Source organism: Nicotiana attenuata, unplaced genomic scaffold, assembly GCF_001879085.1.
Source record: "Nicotiana attenuata strain UT unplaced genomic scaffold, NIATTr2, whole genome shotgun sequence".
Taxonomy (NCBI): domain Eukaryota; kingdom Viridiplantae; phylum Streptophyta; class Magnoliopsida; order Solanales; family Solanaceae; genus Nicotiana; species Nicotiana attenuata.
Genome location: NW_017672759.1, coordinates 96037 through 114855, shown reverse-complemented (window position 1 = coordinate 114855; position 18819 = coordinate 96037). Strand labels below are relative to the sequence as shown.

At 35.3% G+C, this 18819-nt stretch overlaps 1 protein-coding gene across 1 annotated transcript; it reads right to left on the bottom strand.

Moving 5' to 3' along the window:
* Window positions 1-1467: 1467 nt before the first annotated feature.
* Window positions 1468-16732, bottom strand: LOC109214401. The gene is made up of 16 exons (XM_019378317.1): window positions 16669-16732; window positions 16389-16501; window positions 15482-15682; window positions 15167-15348; window positions 14531-14657; window positions 14281-14448; window positions 12124-12756; window positions 11912-12001; window positions 11322-11407; window positions 11074-11125; window positions 4445-4528; window positions 3591-3676; window positions 3374-3425; window positions 2715-2798; window positions 2570-2613; window positions 1468-2145 (listed from the first exon to the last, which is right to left on the bottom strand). The coding sequence occupies exons 2-16, from the start codon at window positions 16440-16442 to the stop codon at window positions 2055-2057; spliced, it is 2034 nt and encodes a 677-aa protein (XP_019233862.1). The 5' UTR covers window positions 16443-16501; window positions 16669-16732; the 3' UTR covers window positions 1468-2054.
* Between the last annotated feature and the right edge of the window lie 2087 nt (window positions 16733-18819).

Sequence of the window (18819 nt, the reverse complement as noted above, 5' to 3'; positions counted from 1 at the left end):
GGTAATTCACATACCCCGTCAAAAGGTGGGGTTTTATCACTTTCCCTGCCCAAATCTTTCAGGTGGTGAGATTTGCTGTGATGTGTCACACTTCGACAACATTAAAGTATTGCATTATGTGGTGGATATCATTTGCAAAAGTTGTATCTTTTCTTTTACAGCTTGGAGGCCAAAGCTTTTTGTCTATAAAAGGAAAGGCCATTAGTTCATTTTAAACACACCAACAAGATTTGAGTCTTCATTTTTTGTTTCTTGGTCTCCTCCTTTATTGAGAGTTATTTGTAAGAGAGTTGAGTGTTGGAAAACACTTGTATGATCCCCTTTCTTTGGAGTGATCTTGTGAGGTTATTCTTCGGTGGTATTTAGGATCAATGAGAGTATTTACTCTAATTTTGTACTCTTATAGGTATAGTGAATTTGCTCCTCTCCGCTTGTGGACGTAGGTCACTTTGACAGAATCACGTTAAATTTGTGTCTTCTTTATATGCTTTAATTGTCGTTGTTATCAACTTGTATTGTCTTTGTTATTATTATTATAACATTGTTTGGCTAAATTCCGCACTACCCAGTTTCCCGATCCTAACAGAAATGTTAAGTAAAGAAAAAACTTATTCACAACGAATTTCAACACTAAATTATAATAGCTTATCATGATTAAGTGATAAAATTGAAAAGTGAATATTTAATTAATTATATTTAAATAAAAAAAAATAATGCATATAAGATACATATTATTTATTCGTTGTATCAATGTAAACACCGGCTAAGCTATAAGTAGGAGGTGTAGGAAAAGGAAGGAGATAATGGATTTGGGCACAAAAGCAAGTCCAATACTCAACCAATGCCGTGTTTTCAATATATGGTAGCACAAACAGTGACTCACTACCAAACAGAATAACATGTGCAGTGCGTGTTCAATATATGGTAGCACAAAGAAAGCTAAGCAATAGTCTAATTATAATATAATAGGAATAACATGTGATGAAGATATGAAAGCACGCAGCTGTATTATGATACTCCTACATATCACGCTAAGAATCAAAACATGATTAGACAACATGATACTCCTGTTTGATGAAGTTAAGGACAACATATTTATCATAATTAGGTTTTTCTTTTCCTAGAAGGTTCCTAGAAGGAAAATATAATTCCTCCATATTTAACTAGTCTCTTTTCATGTAGGAAAAGGTTTGGAGTTCTATAAATTGAGGATCCACCCTTCTCATTCAGTAGCATCCACAATGTAGCCATATGGGGTTTTAGAGTCATGTTTAGGAGGAGAACTTTACGGGGCAAGTGTTAGTGTGCCACTTGTGTGTGTTAGTGTGCCACTTGTGTTTGCCTCTTCGTGATGTTCTCTCGATATTTTATACTCTCTTTTATATAGTGGATTGATCATCCCCGCTGTAAACGTAGGTCAGTTGACCGAACCACATTAAATATTTATCTCTTTTGTTGTCTGATTTATCGTCGTTCAAGGTTTGCTTTACTAGCTTTCGCATGACACCTGACTTTTTTGGTCCTTAACACTTTCTTCCTTGAAGACCTGCTCCAGTTAAAATGTCAATAATAAGCAACAACTACGACTTATTGCCTCTGTTGGAGAAAGATTGTCTTGAAATTAAGAGTTTAACAACATTATCTTCCTTGGATGGGAAAAGAGAAAAGAAAATGTAAACTGAGTATATGTCAAATACATTCATCTCACTGGGGATAACAATTCAAGTCAGGTGGTGTAACTGTAACTTGCTAGATATTTCAAACATTGAAAATTTGTAAATGAGTATATGTCAACCTCCCTAAGTAATTGCTACTTCTATTTGATGCTGGAAATATTAACGGAAATGATTGTGAACAGAATGAAAATTCTTACAGCCAATAAATCTGTCCACAAAACTCCCAGATGCAAATATTCAAACTTACATTCGATGCCCCAAAAACCAATCCTAACTAGTAGATATTTATAGGATACATACTTTTTATGACAAATGACTAAGAAAACTCTAATGTCTGATCTGATAGTGGGCAGGAATGGTAGCTACGTATTGAAGAAGTTAGACTTGGTCAAGGCTGCCCAAATCTTGATCTCCTCTTTCACGCTTTCTTCTAAAATAAGTCTTCACAGGTGGGGTTTTATCACTTCCCCTGCCCAAATCTTTCAGGTGGTGAGATTTGCTGTGATGTGTCACACTTCGACAACATTTAAGTAAAGAAGGCTGATAATCACAGTTGCATGGAGGAGGCATGGTTTTTTTTATGGAAATATAGTAAATTGAGAAGAAACCTGGAGCTATTCTAAGAGCAGCACAAGAATATTGACACGTCAAGGTGATGTACTGGACAGGGCAGCCCAGTGCACTAAACTCCCGCTATGCGCGGGGTCCGTGGAAGGGCCGGACCACAAGGGTCTATCATACGTAGCCTTACCCTGCATTTCTACAAGAGGTTGTTTCCACGGCTCGAACCCGTGACCTCCTGGACAATTTCTGACTTGCTAGGAACTAGGGAAGCACAAAAACCAAAGCTGGATATCCCAAATGTTATAATGAATTTTAGTTTCAATACTTACGTAACAGATGAAACAGCATGGCCTTGAATGTTTGTATCATTGTCCTGAACAGATTGAACCGAAACGAATTACATCATAAACAGATATAAAGCAACAAGAATATGAAATCTGTCTGAGAGAACAGTATATCAAACGGGTGAATAACCTTTTGAGATGAATTGTCTTCAAGCATCTCCCACCGATGTTTATGTAGTTTCAAGATTTCTACTTCACCATCAACATGTACAACCTAAAACGGAAACACCAAAACAGCATGGGTCATTTAGAATTTCCAGGAGGAACTTTTGCAAAATGTTTAAGCCAATAAAACATGGTTCAAGCTAGACAAGATTGCTACTTCACGATCAGCAGATATTTCCTTTCCTTGTGTAGTTATGAATAAGCTCTACTAAAAAGAGGTTTTCTAAACTGTAAGGTCGTACCTCTATGTAAATAAGGATTTATGTGGCAGATCTTGAATTTGAATAGTTAAATAGATTTGGACATCCCCTCGTTTATGTGACCCCGTTTAGCTCAACATGGAGATAGAGTTAGTTTTACTTACAAATATATTAGCAGTGGTAGGAGAATTTTTTTTTTACTTAGTCTTTACCTGAAATAATTTTTGATAAGGAAACATATGATACAAGGGTTCAAACAGGAGATGATGTTGAATTATTATTATTGTTGTTGTCGTAAGTGCATTAAACATTTGAATATATCTCAAAACGAGAAGTGTATAAAGTAAAATGGAACATATAGAGTAACATAAAGAAAATTATGAATTAGTGAAACAATGACAAGGCTTCATTATAATCTCATTACCTTGTGTCTCTTTTTCACAGGATCAAAAGAAGAAATGATTGCCTCGTAAAACCTACAAAGAGAAAATTTTAAGATGATAAAATGTATCTAGATTATTCGTTCTTATTCAAGACAAAGTAAAAGGCGAACTGGAGGAAATGAAATTGAAGATGTCATCTGACATCAACATTTTTACAATGATGTTGCAGTTCTCACATCAATATTCTAAATAACTTACTCTTCATCCAATGGACACCAAACTTTTATTCTAGCGCCAACCAGTTCTTCACCATAACGTTTGATGTTACGACGTCTTATAGAATCCTGAATGAAAAAATTAGAGCCACGAGTTCTTCAGACATGAAAGCATTCAGAAACACACCTTTTTCACAAAAAAGACTATTAATCCCCCTTCTCAACCCCATTGAATCAACCGTGGTTCCCCCACCCTTACCCCAGCGTGACTCAGCCCCTCAACCTACAGGTTGAAGGCGGAGACAGCTAACCCTAAGCCAATCCTCTCGTCTGGAGAACCACTTCCAGAGCCAAAGAATTGGGTCTAAAACAGAATTTCTGTCAGTTCTACAACAAAATGAAATAAAGTAAAGACTGGTATCTGCTCTAAGTTGAAAAGAGGGGAATTGATTTTTCTGCAAGTTTTGGCACATTATAGAGAGCTAAAAACTAGTTATCCTGTGAAGAGAAGTTCTTAAAAGAAGTGAAGTGCCAAAATGTGAGATATGGAATCAGTATATGAAGCATTTCAACAATTTACATCCACACATGCAAGCTCTGATAATTGCATATATGGAGGTCACATATAAGAACTACAGCTAAATATAGTGGTAGATCAGCATCTCTGACTAATAGTTTAGTTGCCTGTACATCTCATAAGTAAAAAAAAGAGAATTGTAAAAGGAAAGTAGATGATAATCCGTAAATAGCAAAGTTAAAATTAGCAAAGTTCTTGAAATAACTATTACTGGGCTGCTCTGAACAGATTGCACGAAAAGAATAACATCACAAACAGATGTATTGCAACAAGAATATGAAATCTGTCAGAGATAACAGTATATTAGACAGGCGAAGAACCTTTTGAGATGAATTGTCTTCAAGCATCTCCCATCGCTCTTCATGTAATATCAAGTTTTCTATATCACCATCATCATATAAGACCTAAAAAGGAAACATCAAAACAGCACGGGTCATTTAGAACGTTTAGGAGTGTTAGAAATATGCTTTAGAAGCTGCTCTCAGTAAAATTATTTTACTGTTTCAGCTTAAGAGTTATTTACTGCAGTAATTTAGTTTGAATTTGAAATAATTTTGAACTAGTCTTTAGGAGTGAACTAGTCTCTAGGAGTTAGTTATTTTCAGCAGATTTTGTGCTGATTTTTAGGTCTTTTAAGTTAGTATTTCTCTTATAAATTGTAGTCCAAAATGCAGTAAAATAATATAGTATTTTCAGCTTCAGTTCCTTTTACATCTATTCCAGTATACTCTTTTTATTTTCCTGTCATCTTCCCAGTTATTTCCCTTAATTTCTTTTATCAAGAACCAACAATTGGTATCAGAGCCATTTTCTTAAGGGACCTAAGTAAACCTTTTCTTGAGTGAGATGGAGACTGAAACGAGTTTTTCTCAATTGGCTCCTCCATCCTTTGATGGTGAAAATTACCAACTGTGGGCAGTGAGAATGGAGACTTACTTGGAGGCTTTAGATCTTTGGGCGGCCGTGGAAGAGGATTATGATGTTCTTCCGCTGCCTAACAATCCCACGGTGGCCCAGATCAAGAGTCACAAGGAAAAGAAAACCAGGAAATCAAAGGCGAAAGCAACTTTGTTTGTTGGTGTGTCTGCAACAATTTTCACGAGAGTTATGGCTCTCAAATCAGCAAAAGATATATGGGATTATCTGAAGGGAGAATATACAGGAGATGAAAGAATACGAGGCATGAAGGTGTTGAATTTAATAAGGGAATTCGAGTTGCAGAAAATGAAGGAATCTGAGACTGTCAAAGAATACTCAGATCGGTTGCTTGGCATTGTTAACAAGGTAAGATTGCTTGGTACTAAATTTAAAGATTCAAGAATTGTTGAAAAAATTCTTGTTACGGTGCCTGAAAAATATGAAGTATCCATAACTACCTTGGAAAATACAAAGGATCTATCCAAGATTACCTTGGCAGAATTGTTAAATACATTGCAGGCACAAGAGCAAAGGAGGCTTATGAGGCAAGATGGTATGGTTGAAGGAGCCTTGGCAGCCAACCACAAAACTCAAAGCAAGGGTAATAATGTAAAGAAAAATTACCCACCTTGTCAGCACTGTGGCAAAAAAGGTCATCCACCATTCAAATGTTGGAAGAGGCCAGATGCAAAGTGCAAAATTTGCAACCAACTTGGTCATGAAGCTGTAATTTGCAAAGGCAAATATCAAAAGCATGAAGCAGATGCCCAAGTCGCCAATGAAGAAGAAGAAGATCACTTGTTTGTGGCAACTATTCTTTCAACCAAAAAATCTGATTTTTGGTTGATTGACAGTGGTTGTACAAACCACATGACATATGACAGAAATCTTTTCAAAGAGTTCACGTCTATAGGAAATAAGAAAGTCAGAATTGGAAATGGTAATTATATTCTTGCTAAAGGAAAAGGAACTGTTGCAATCCCAACAAATTCAGGTACTAAGAAAATTTCACATGTTCTTTATGTTCCTGATATTGATCAAAATTTATTAAGTGTTGTACAACTAATGGAAAAAGGATTTAACGTCTCCTTTGAAGATAAATATTGTATCATTTATGATGCAACTGGACTTGAGATTTTAATTAAAATGAGAGGTAAAAACTTCTCATTTGATCCAACCGAAGATGAAGAATGGAGCCCAAAGAATCTACAAAGTGCAGATAATCCTCCAAAAGAGGACATATGTGAAAATGAGACAAAGAAGTTGCCAATATTTCAGAAAAACAAAATTTGGAAGAAAGTTTACAAGCCTCAAGGCAAAATGCAAATGTGGAAGAAAGTTGACAAGCCTCAAGTCAAAATGAAGCCGAAAAAAGAGCCAACTTATTTCATTGACAATCATGAGATGCAGCAAAATAGAAAATTGAACTCAATTTACTACAAGTCCAAAGATCAGTTGGCAGATTTACATACAAAGTCGCTTTCAGTTAAAGGTTTACAAGGCACAAATTCAGAATTTGCAGCTTCAAAAGCAAGGAGGAGTGTTAGAAATATGCTTTAGAAGCTGCTCTCAGTAAAATTATTTTACTGTTTCAGCTATTTACTGCAGTAATTTAGTTTGAATTTGAAATAATTTTGAACTAGTCTTTAGGAGTGAACTAGTCTCTAGGAGTTAGTTATTTTCAGCATATTTTGTGCTGATTTTTTAGATCTTTTAAGTTAGTATTTCTCTTATAAATTTGTAGTCCAAATGCAGCTAAAATAATATAGTAANCTAGTCGTTTAGGAGTGAACTTAGTCTCTAGGAGTTAGTTAGTTTTCAGCTAGATTTTGTGCTGAGATTTTTAGGCTTTTAAGTTAGTATTTCTCTTATAAATTGTAGTCCAAAATGCAGTAAAATAATATAGTATTTTCAACATCAGTTCCTTTTACATCTATTCCAGTATACTCTTTTTATTTTCCTGTCATCTTCCCAGTTATTTCCCTTAATTTCTTTTATCAAGAACCAACAATTGGTATCAGAGCCATTTTCTTAAGGGACCTAAGTAAACCTTTTCTTGAGTGAGATGGAGACTGAAACGAGTTTTTCTCAATTGGCTCCTCCATCTTTGATGGTGAAAATTACCAACTGTGGGCAGTGAGAATGGAGACTTACTTGGAGGCTTTAGATCTTTGGGAGGCCGTGGAAGAGGATTATGATGTTCTTCCGCTGCCTAACAATCCCACGGTGGCCCAGATCAAGAGTCACAAGGAAAAGAAAACCAGGAAATCAAAGGCGAAAGCAACTTTGTTTGCTGGTGTGTCTGCAACAATTTTCACGAGAGTTATGGCTCTCAAATCAGCAAAAGATATATGGGATTATCTGAAGGGAGAATATACAGGAGATGAAAGAATACGAGGCATGAAGGTGTTGAATTTAATAAGGGAATTCGAGTTGCAGAAAATGAAAGAATCTGAGACCGTCAAAGAATACTCTGATCGGTTGCTTGACATTGTTAACAAGGTAAGATTGCTTGGCACTAAATTTAAAGATTCAAGAATTGTTGAAAAAATTCTTGTTACGGTGCCTGAAAAATATGAAGTATCCATAACTACCTTGGAAAATACAAAGGATCTATCCAAGATTACCTTGGCAGAATTGTTAAATACATTGCAGGCACAAGAGCAAAGGAGGCTTATGAGGCAAGATGGTATGGTTGAAGGAGCCTTGGCAGCCAACCACAAAACTCAAAGCAAGGGTAATAATGTAAAGAAAAATTACCCACCTTGTCAGCACTGTGGCAAAAAAGGTCATCCACCATTCAAATGTTGAAAGAGGCCAGATGCAAAGTGCAAAATTTGCAACCAACTTGGTCATGAAGCTGTAATTTGCAAAGGCAAATATCAAAAGCATGAAGCAGATGCCCAAGTCGCCAATGAAGAAGAAGAAGATCACTTGTTTGTGGCAACTATTCTTTCAACCAAAAAATCTGATTTTTGGTTGATTGACAGTGGTTGTACAAACCACATGACATATGACAGAAATCTTTTCAAAGAGTTCACGTCTATAGGAAATAAGAAAGTCGGAATTGAAAATGGTGATTATATTCTTGCTAAAGGAAAAGGAACTGTTGCAATCCCAACAAATTCAGGTACTAAGAAAATTTCAGATGTTCTTTATGTTCCTGATATTGATCAAAATTTATTAAGTGTTGGACAACTAATGGAAAAAGGATTTAAAGTATCCTTTGAAGATAAATATTGTTTCATTTATGATGCAACTAGACTTGAGATTTTAAGGGTTAAAATGAGAGGTAAAAATTTCTCATTTGATCCAACCGAAGATGAAGAATGGAGCCAAAAGAATCTACTAAGTGCAGGTAATTCTCCAACCGAGGACATATGTGAAAATAAGGTAAGGAAGAAGTTGTCAATATGTCAGAAAATGCAATTCTGGAAGAAAGTTGACAAGTCTCAAGGCAAGATGCAAATGAAGCTGAAAAACGAGCCAACTTATTTCATTAACAATCATGAGATGCAGCAAAATACAGAAGTGAATTCGATTCACTGCAAGTCCAAAGATCAGTTGGCAGATTTACGTACAAAGTCGCTTCCAATTAAAGGTAGGGGTGTGCATTCGATTTATCGATTCGATTTTGACCCTTATCGATAATTACTTATCGATTATCGATTTGTACATATGCTTATCGTTATCGTTTCAATAATGTTTCGATTTTTTCGATTTCGATTTATCGATTTTGGGGGCTTATCGATTCGGTTATCGATTACACCAATAAGAAAATTTGCGGGATTCCGCGGAAAGTATATCGCTATAAACGCGCCTAACTAATATGGACAAAAAGAAGCTAAAATAAGACGAACACCATTTATAATTTAAAAATTGTGTCAACAAGCACATGCAACAAAACTAAAGTAAGGGATCAAATGTATGCCACCAACACTCCAACGGTATAAAAAAAACAAAACAAAACAAAACACATCATCACGGCTAATTCTGCTTTCCATTAATTTGAACTTCATTCCGTTGATCTTTAAATATGATCATTCCTTAAATGTGGTAGAGGAAATAATAGGGTAAGGGACTTAGGGTAAAGGAAAGGGTATAAATTAGGGAAAATAATATTGTATAGCCGCTTTCAAAATAGTAGCGGAATATATATACATTCTGTATGTTATATTAATCTACACAAATAGGTAATTACTCATATAACAAGTGTCTGCAGTCTAGGGGTGTGCATTCGATTTATCGATTCGATTTTGACCCTTATCGATTATCGATTTGTACATATGCTTATCGTTATCGTTTCAATAAGGTTTCGATTCTTTCGATTTCGATTTCGATAACAAATAATCGATTCGATTTATCGATAAACCGATTCGAATGCACACCCCTAATTAAAGGTTTACAAGTGACAAATTCAGAATTTGCAGCTTCAAAAGCAAAGAGGAGTGTTAGAAATATGCTTTAGAAGCTGCTCTCAGTAAAATTATTTTACTGTTTCAGCTTAAGAGTTATTTACTGCAGTAATTTAGTTTGAATTTGAAATAATTTTGAACTAGTCTCTAGGAGTTAGTTATTTTCAGCAGATTTTGTGCTGATTTTTAGGTCTTTTAAGTTAGTATTTCTCTTATAAATTGTAGTCCAAAATGCAGTAAAATAATATAGTATTTTCAACATCAGTTCCTTTTACATCTATTCCAGTATACTCTTTTTATTTTCCTGTCATCTTCCCAGTTATTTCCCTTAATTTCTTTTATCAAGAACCAACAAGGAGGAACTTTTGCAAAGTGTTAAAGCCAATAAAACATTGTTCAAGTTAGATAGGATTGCTACTTCACTATCAGTATATCTTTCCGTTCCTTGGTTAGTTATGAATAAGGTCTACAACACAGAGGTCTTCTGAACTGCAAGGTCGTACATGTATGTAAAAGGGGATTTATGTGGCAGTTATTGAATTTGAACAATTAAATAGACTTGGCCTTTCCTGGTGTATGTCACCCCATTTGACTCAAAATGAAGATAGAGTTAGTTTTACTAACAGATATTTTAGCAGTAATAAGAGAATCTTTTTTTGACAGTCTTATTATTATTATTATTATTATTATTATTATTATTATTATTATTATTATTATTATTATTATTATTACTACTACTACTACTACTACTACTACTACTACTACTACTACAATTGTTGTGGCGGTGGTGGTGTACATGCATGTTAGAGTGGGTTAAAGTCCCACATTGGTTGAGGCAATCTGTTGTGGTTTTCTTATATGGTCTTAAACAATCCTCCCCTCATGAGCTAGCTTTTGAGTTGAGTTAGGACCAAGGTCCATATCTTCACATGGCTTCAGAGACAGATCCATCCCTGTTTGGGCCCCCTGTTATATTGCCCACGCTCCCGTTGGAAGCCTTTGGAAGTCCTAGGCGTGCGAGGGGGTGTTAGAGCGGGTTAGAGTTCCACATCAGTTGAGGAAATGAGTTGTGGTCTCCTTATAGTCTTGGGCAATCCTCCCATCATGAACAAGCTTTTGGGGTTAAGTTAGACTCAAGGGCCATATCTTCACACTAAACATTTGAATACATTTTAAAATAAGTGTGATACAAAGTGTGGTAGACATGAGGTAAAATGACTTCCAGGAAAATGTTTTCCATGAGTAAGCGTTTCCCAAAATCATTTTCCGGTGTTTAGTATGACGGAAGTCATTTTCCATGGTATGAGCGAAAATTTACAACTATCGCAACTTTTAACTTCATATTACTTGTTTCAACTAACCTTTAGACATTATTATTAATCTCTAGTACTCAAAAGTTTCATCAAAACACTCTCCAATTTGCTGATATTATAATTAATGAAAATATTTTCCACTCACCAATCACATACCAAAGGAAAAAAAAAATCCGCGAAAAATATTTTCCAACAAAACATTTTCATAGAAAATGACTTCCATCATACCAAAAATACCAGAGTAACTTAAAGAAAAGTATGAATTAGAGAAACAATGACAAGGCTTCATAATATTCTCGTCACCTTGTGTTTCCATTTCACAGGGTCAAAAGAAGAAATGGCTGCCTCGTAAAACCTACAAAGAGAAACTTTATAATGAGAAAATGTAGCAAGACCCGATAACAGAAAATATAGATAGACTCAATAACTGAAAGCTACTATAAGTTGCTGAAAAGAGTATGCTCGCAGGATGGTTGGGTGAGTGGGCGTTATTAGTACACAAAATTTACGATTGTGTTGCAATCCTCACATAAATATTCTAAAGAACTTACTTTTCATCCAATGGCCACCAAACTTTTATTCTAGCGCCAACCAGTTCTTCACCATAACGTTTGATGTTACGACGCTTTTTAGAATCCTGAATGAAAAAATTAGAGCCACAGGTACTTCAGACATGAAAGAATTCAGAACCACTTCTTTTAGAAAAATCCTTTTAATCCCCTTTTCACCCCCCTGAATCAACCGTGGTTCCCCACTAACCCCAGCGTGACACAGCCCCTCAACCACTAAGCCAATCCTCTCTCGTCTGGAGAACCACTTTCAGAACAAAAGAATAGGGTCTAGAGCAGAAGCACCATCAGTTCTACAAAATCTAGTGAAATAAAGGAAAGACTGATATCTGCTCTAAATTCAAAAGAGGGAAAATGATTTTTCTGCACGTTCTGGCACAATAGAGAGCTAAAAACTAGTTTGCCTGTGAAGGGAAGTTCTTAGGAAAAGCACTGAAGTAGCAAAATGTGAGATACCAAATCAGTATATGAAGCATTTCAACAATTACAATCATACATGCAAGCTCTGATAATTGCATCTATGGAGGTTACATAGATAAGAATTACAGCTATATATAGTGGTACATCAGTACCTCATGTTTGCCTGTGGCCAACTTCCTCCAGGGTTGATGATTAGCACATCCGTTTAAGTTATTTTCATATCTGACTGATAGTTTAGTTGCCTGTACAGCTCACAAGTAAAAAATAGAATTGCAAAAGGAAAGTAATTGATAATCTACACGTCGCAAAAATTAAATTAGCGAAGATCTTGAAATAACTATTACTGAGCTGTATTGATGTCAACCTCATCTCCAGAATCGTCAAAATCAAGCATCTTAAAAGAATTTCTCTTTTTCTTCTTTTTCCTTCCATCAATTAGTTCCAGTGATGGCTCCTCATAGTCACTGATGTTTCCTTCTTCACTTTTGGTGCTAAATTCAGATTTGCTATCTGCATCGTAATTGGAAGCAAACTCATTCTTCCTTGAGCTCCTTCCTTGTTTTCTTTTGGCACAAACTGTGTGTGTGGTTCTCTCTTCCCCAGTGAGACCTAAGTGAAGAGAACCTTTTTTCTTAACTTGGGATTGCAGCACGTCTCCTTCTGGAACTAACGCAGCTAGGTGACCATCCTCATTTGTCAGGATCTCTTTCATTTTGGGCTGACCCAAATGAGCATGACTTCCATTGCTAATTTCCGGCTTTTTGGAAGCCGAAGAATGCCCACCACTACCTGTAAGTTCACTCCTCCTTGAAACTACTTCTGCATTTGTTGCTGGTTGCACATCTTCTGGATTGTCAGGTTCCAAGACATTCGTTGTACAAGTATCCTTTAGCTGCTCCATGTGAGTGTCATCCTGCAGTGCAGGCTCACAAAATTCGGAATCGGATTGACCAACTTTTACAGGATGTCGAGTATCAGGCGCATTTTCATTTGCCATCTGATCAACAAAATTTTACAAGAGAAAAAGAAAGAAAGGAATCTGTGAGTACTGTTATCGATGCATATACAAAACTGCTGTAGCTTACTAATTAAAATAAAACACAATACAAGCACTTATTATAATGCATTCCCATGCTCTTTTGGCCAAATATTTCATTAGAGCCAATACCGCAATAACTGCATTCAGCATGAGGTGCACTTTTCATCTCAAATCTTGCTAACTACGTTCAACACTAGAGTACTCTAATGTAAGTTGAGTATCGTTATTCTAAAGTTGGCTCTAACCATTCCTCTGAGTGATGTATGTTTATAATAAGGATAACTGGTCAAGATTCTGCAGAGGAGAAACTTTGTTAAAAACTGTATGTTTACATTGTTATAAGTTATGACAATGACAGCTCTGCAACACCTGTGCCTGCACCGCATATAAAATGATTTACAAGTTTTATTCACCTCTAAGGGGAGGAAGTCAGTTTAATTTTCTTTTACTAGTGCAAGACGGATGCATCCAGGTTATACATCTTCAAGCTAAATGTGCCAGACACTATGAGACAGAAATAATTGTTCTCTTAGAAGTGCTATGTCTCTAACTGCAACTAAATAGGTTAAAGTCAGAAGATTTGCATTATTCGAGAACCGCAGTTCAGAAAGACCTAATCCTTGAGGACAACAAGGAGTTGCACACGACATACTATAAACTTCCAATAGCTGTATCTTGAAGTGCTATGTCTTCCTTTTACAGCCAGACAACTGGCAGATAAGCTGGGCATCTAAAGAACATAAGATCCGAGCTGCCGCCAGGCATAAAAGTCAACATAAATATCTTAAGTCATATCATCAGAAAATCCAACCAGTTAAGGGGCACAGCATTCCTGCAATTTGTGTACCATTAGACTTCCCTTTCTTAACTCTTGGTTTTTCAATCCTCGCACAACCCAAAAGAAAAGAAAATAAAATAAAAGGGTACATTTTGATGTTGCCTCCTTGGTGATTTGAAGTTTGATATCTTTCTTTATTATGTCTCATACTTTCAAATCTAACAGTATACAATGATACCATTTTCTGTGCAATTTGTCAGTGGCAACCTTTACTGTGTTAATTATACTGCAGTAGGCTTAGGCCTAAGAAAGATAACAATCTATTTTTAAGGAATAATGAACTGAGGATGTGGTTGGCATTTCATTTGGAGCAAAATTGCCAGGAATGAGACAGAGGGGCTAGGTTTATAAAGAGACATGAAGTTATTTAGGACCAATCTCGACTACCATCCCGCACAGGAAAGAAGGAAAAGTCTACATTTTTAATCACAATGTTTATTCTCCACTTGTATGTACAAAAAAATGCTTGGATATACACACAGTGAAAGTGAAGTATCAACATTAAACAAAGCATCATGTCAATAAGCATTTCTTTCAAGAAAAGCAGGCAGTTCTTTTTTCTATTTCAAAAAAGATAAAAAAAATAAAAACAGCAAGAAGCCTTGGTTTGTGGTGTAGACGAGATAATTATGAATACAAAGTACCATTTGTTCTCCTTTGGGCATTTCATTGCATATTGAGGCAACAATTTCAGCACAATCATCAGGATTTAAACTCATTGACTTCAGGGCTTCTGCAAGATAAGGTTTAACAACGGCAGCACTCTTTTCTAGGACTCTCTCCCCCAATTTTGATGAAACAGGAGAAGCAATCTGGATAAAAGAAAATATTGGGTTAAAAAAAGTTCTGAAGAAATATTTTAAACAAAAAGGTTCATGGGAAAAGATTTATTGCCTGATTTCCCTTTTTGACACTATCAAGAATTGGCCGTAGAAGCTCTACTGAGAGTTCATCACTATCTTCTATGAGCTGAGTCATGATTTCTTCCATCTTAGTGAATACATTATGAGGATGGTAAGGCCTTGATAGAAAATATAACATAAATCTTATCTTAGTAAGCAACCATCAGAGAAATATTATCTCCAGAATAACCTTACGCTCATATGGTATGATTAACAATGTCAACGGTCTCCTACATGCTTAGTGCGAATGGGGTATATGCAAGATACTGAATAGCAGTTGAGCAGCGTTTCAAGGTATAAGTGTATTTCAGCTTACCACCTTTTTGAGCTAGTTAGTGCCAAATTACTACTTGGCTTATTATATATAGACAAGAAAAACCACAATCATGACAGTAAATTGAGAAGGATCAATCGATATATGTTCCATCTTAATGGATAAGCAGTTAAAAATTCAAAGCACATTGCAAAATCCTAATGAAATTTATAGTTCACGCAAACTTAATCTGAAGTTGGTTGACTTCATGCCAGAAAGAAATGAATGAGCTCTGAGTAACATTGAAGAATGAGAGAACGGCTGAAAGCAATGGTGATAATAATAGCCATGAGAAAGAGAATTTTGACAGAATACCTGATAATCCCGAGGAAAAGTTTGAATATCTCAATAACTAAGGTGTCGCATTCAAAGTCCAACAACATCACAAAGGCCCTTACTTTAGCAACAGTTTCAAGAATTTGGACCACCTTATAGTAACTGCAGCCGGAAACATCTGATAACTTTTTCAATGCCATTATAGTATGCTGAAGAATTTCCTGAGATGTGTGAATACATGCATGTGAAAAGAAAATGTAAATGGCTGTAGAAGTTTGAGACAAAGAAATTGATCAGGTATAAAAAGAACATATTGTCAAAAATAGAGGACAAACTAGAATGGTATATTTATACCTCCATTTGTTTACCATCATCATAAGGGTGATGTGGGGCAGTTATTCTGAAAAGCTCAGTGATACAACAGACAACTAAAACTTTGACATCTTCGTTGGTATAGCTCAAAAGCTCTTTTAATGCATTCATTACAGGCTGAAGTGCAGTTTTCATCGAATCGGAAGGGCATTGACCTACCATTAACAGTAAGGATTCAACTCTCTGACCCAAAAAAAAAAGGAAAATAGAGGAGTTAGCTTGCAATGCCATAACATATTAAAATATGAGCAAACCAACTTCCAGAAACCAATACACACAATAAGCTGTGAATCAGAGTTGTAATTTATACACAGTAAACCATAAATTGCAAAAGCAATAAATAGATGCACTTCCATTTTTGGTTCCAAAATTATTACACTGAAACTACAATTCCCACTTCCACCTCATTTCTGTTTCAATTGCATCTCATTCAATATTTAAAAGCAGAAAATATCCATTTAGAGGTAAAAGCCATCCAGCTAGATTGTGTAACAGCACCTGAACAAATAACTGAAATTAAACTAAGGCTTCAAAATCTATCAAATTGACAGGCAATACCATTGCCTCTAAAAGTCTTTCCATTAACAAAACAGAACAAAATTGAGAAGCTATCACTCAAACAGCAATATATCACACAGGGAAAAAAATAGGGCAGCCTGGTGCACTCCCGCTATGCGCGAGGTCCGGGTAGGGCCGGACCACAAAGGGTCTGCATCATACGCAGCCTTACCCTGCATTTCTGCAAAACACTATTTCCAAGGCTCGAACCCGACCTATTGGTACCATGACAGCAATTTTACAGTTAGACCAATGCTCCCTTCCCACACAGGGAAAAAATGGCTTTGTATATGTATAGGGGCATAAAAACAAATAAAAATTTGATCTTTACATAGAGAAAGTTGAGGAGGTCGTCAATGGAAGAGGGAGGATTCCTGAGCTTCATCCCATAAGCTATGAGCTTGTCTTCCACCTCTTTCTGGGGAGCAGTACAGGAACAAGAAGCTGCCATTCCCAGCAGCAGTACTCAGTCTCAAGATTCAAGAACCCAAAAGAACACTCCAATGAAATTGAAAATAGTATAGCAAATTGAAAGATTATAACTTCAGTGCTAGTGATGTAAGAAGAGAGTGAAGTGGAAAAATGTCAGGCATGCAAAGGCTAATTTTTACCGGATTCTTTGTTGGTTTTTTGTGGTTTTTGCCTAATTTGGGGTTGAAATCCGTGATTTTTTAACTTCTAATACTAACTTTTTTCCCTGTGCTTGGTTCAATGTAATGGTGTTGGAACTCAACGTGGCAATGCAAATTGGGAGTTTCAACTTTTGCTGTTGAACAGTTGAAGTGAGAGATCACTGAGTCAGAAAGCTAGTACTGTATATTTATGATGAGAGGAATTGACATATTTATCCTTCAGATGTTTTTGGGAACATGAGTATTTGGGTTGTGGGAGTAGGTCTAATATTGGAAAAGTAACCACCATCTCAGTGTACTGGCGCCCCTGATAAATCCTCTTCAAAATTTCTCCTTTGGGCTTTTATTCTTTGTTAGTAAAAAAGTTTAACAGATTTTGGCTATTAATTAAAAAGAATATAGTAACATTACTTTTACAAATCAGAAGCTATTGCCAAAATCTTAATTAAGAGCCCGTTTGGACATAAGAAAAAATTTTATTTTTTTCGAAATCAGCGTTTGATCATAAAATTTTTAATTTTCACTTGAAGATATATTTTGAGATTTTTCAAAAATTTAAAAAACTCCAAAATTTGTTTTTCAATATTTTGACTCAAATAACTCACAAAACTTCAAAACAACTCAAAATTATATTCATGTCCAAATACAACTCTAATTTTCAAATACCATTTTCACTTGAAACTTTTTTTATTTTCTTTTTTTGAAATTTTACATTTCTTATGTCCAAACACCCACTAAATAGATTTCTTTGTTTGAACCGAAAGTCCAGCTTCTCGACCTTGGATGTAGGGTAAGTTTGCGTTCACACTATCTTTCACAAACCACACTTGTAAAGATGTAGGGTATGTTTGCGTTCAAACTACATTTGTGAAATTACATTGAATTTGATATTATTTTGGTATGTATAATTCACGGAAACAACTAACACTCCACTTGATTCAACCCTCTTATTGTAAATCTGTAAGAATTCATCAGTATATTAACGATTAGATATAACAATAAACAAACCTTATCAAATAAATTGAGACGGGCGACATGAATCCTGACTAATAGTGTTTCTTTATTTTAGTACATTGGTAAGCATCTAAAATCATAAAATTAATAATATCCAAAAAATTTATTCTTTTCATGTCGGTATCTTACCTGTTCAAGATTTTAGGCATCTAAATTTGTTCTTTACTGACATGGCAAAAATTTTGTTGGTTAATGACTAATGAGATTTTAAGATCCGCAATTATTTATCGCTAAAGATGCATTATATTTGTTATCGAATGGAGTATGATGATTATAGCTTAGACGAAATAGCCCGTTTGGACTAAGAATTTTTTCCAATATTTTCGAAAAAAATTTATTTTTTTTCGAAATCGACGTTTGTTTATAAAATTTTCAATTTTCACTTGAAGATGTATTTTGGAATTTTTTGAAAATTTGAAAAACTCCAAAAAGCTATTTTTTAAAATTTTCACTTAGATCACTCACAAAACTTCAAAAACAACCCAAAATTATATTTATGTTCAAACACAACTCTAATTTCAAATACCATTTTCACTTGAAAACCTTTTTATTTTTTTTTTGGAATTTTACAATTCTTATGTCCAAACGTCCACTTAAATGTTCTGTCTATTTTGCGGTTATTAGGATGTGCCTTTATTTTTAGTAAAACCCACATTTCAATCCATTTGCCCACTTTCTCATACATAAACCATTTTTTCACATTCATCAATCAAAACAAACAAAAAAATAGAAAAAGAAACCAAAAAAGAAAAACAAAATTTCTCCAGCCCGAAAAGAAACGAAAATAAAAAGGAAAAATCTCTCATTTGAGAAAACCCCACTTTTCCATTAAACACCACCCAACAAAAAGGTGGTCCCCCATTATTATCATTATTATTATAGTAAACCAGTTCCCCAATTTCCAATTTTTGTATTAATCAATAACCACTCCAAATATTTGAGAAAAAACAGATATTTGCAATTTAAAAGGGATTTACTTCGTCGTCTTCTGCATCAGCTTTTGTTTTTGCAGGAAAAAAATGGAAAACAAAACAAAACCAATGAACATTATAAAAATCTCTAATTTTATAATCAGAGATTTGGAGCTGTGAAGGAGGTGGACAGCCGGCCCCACCC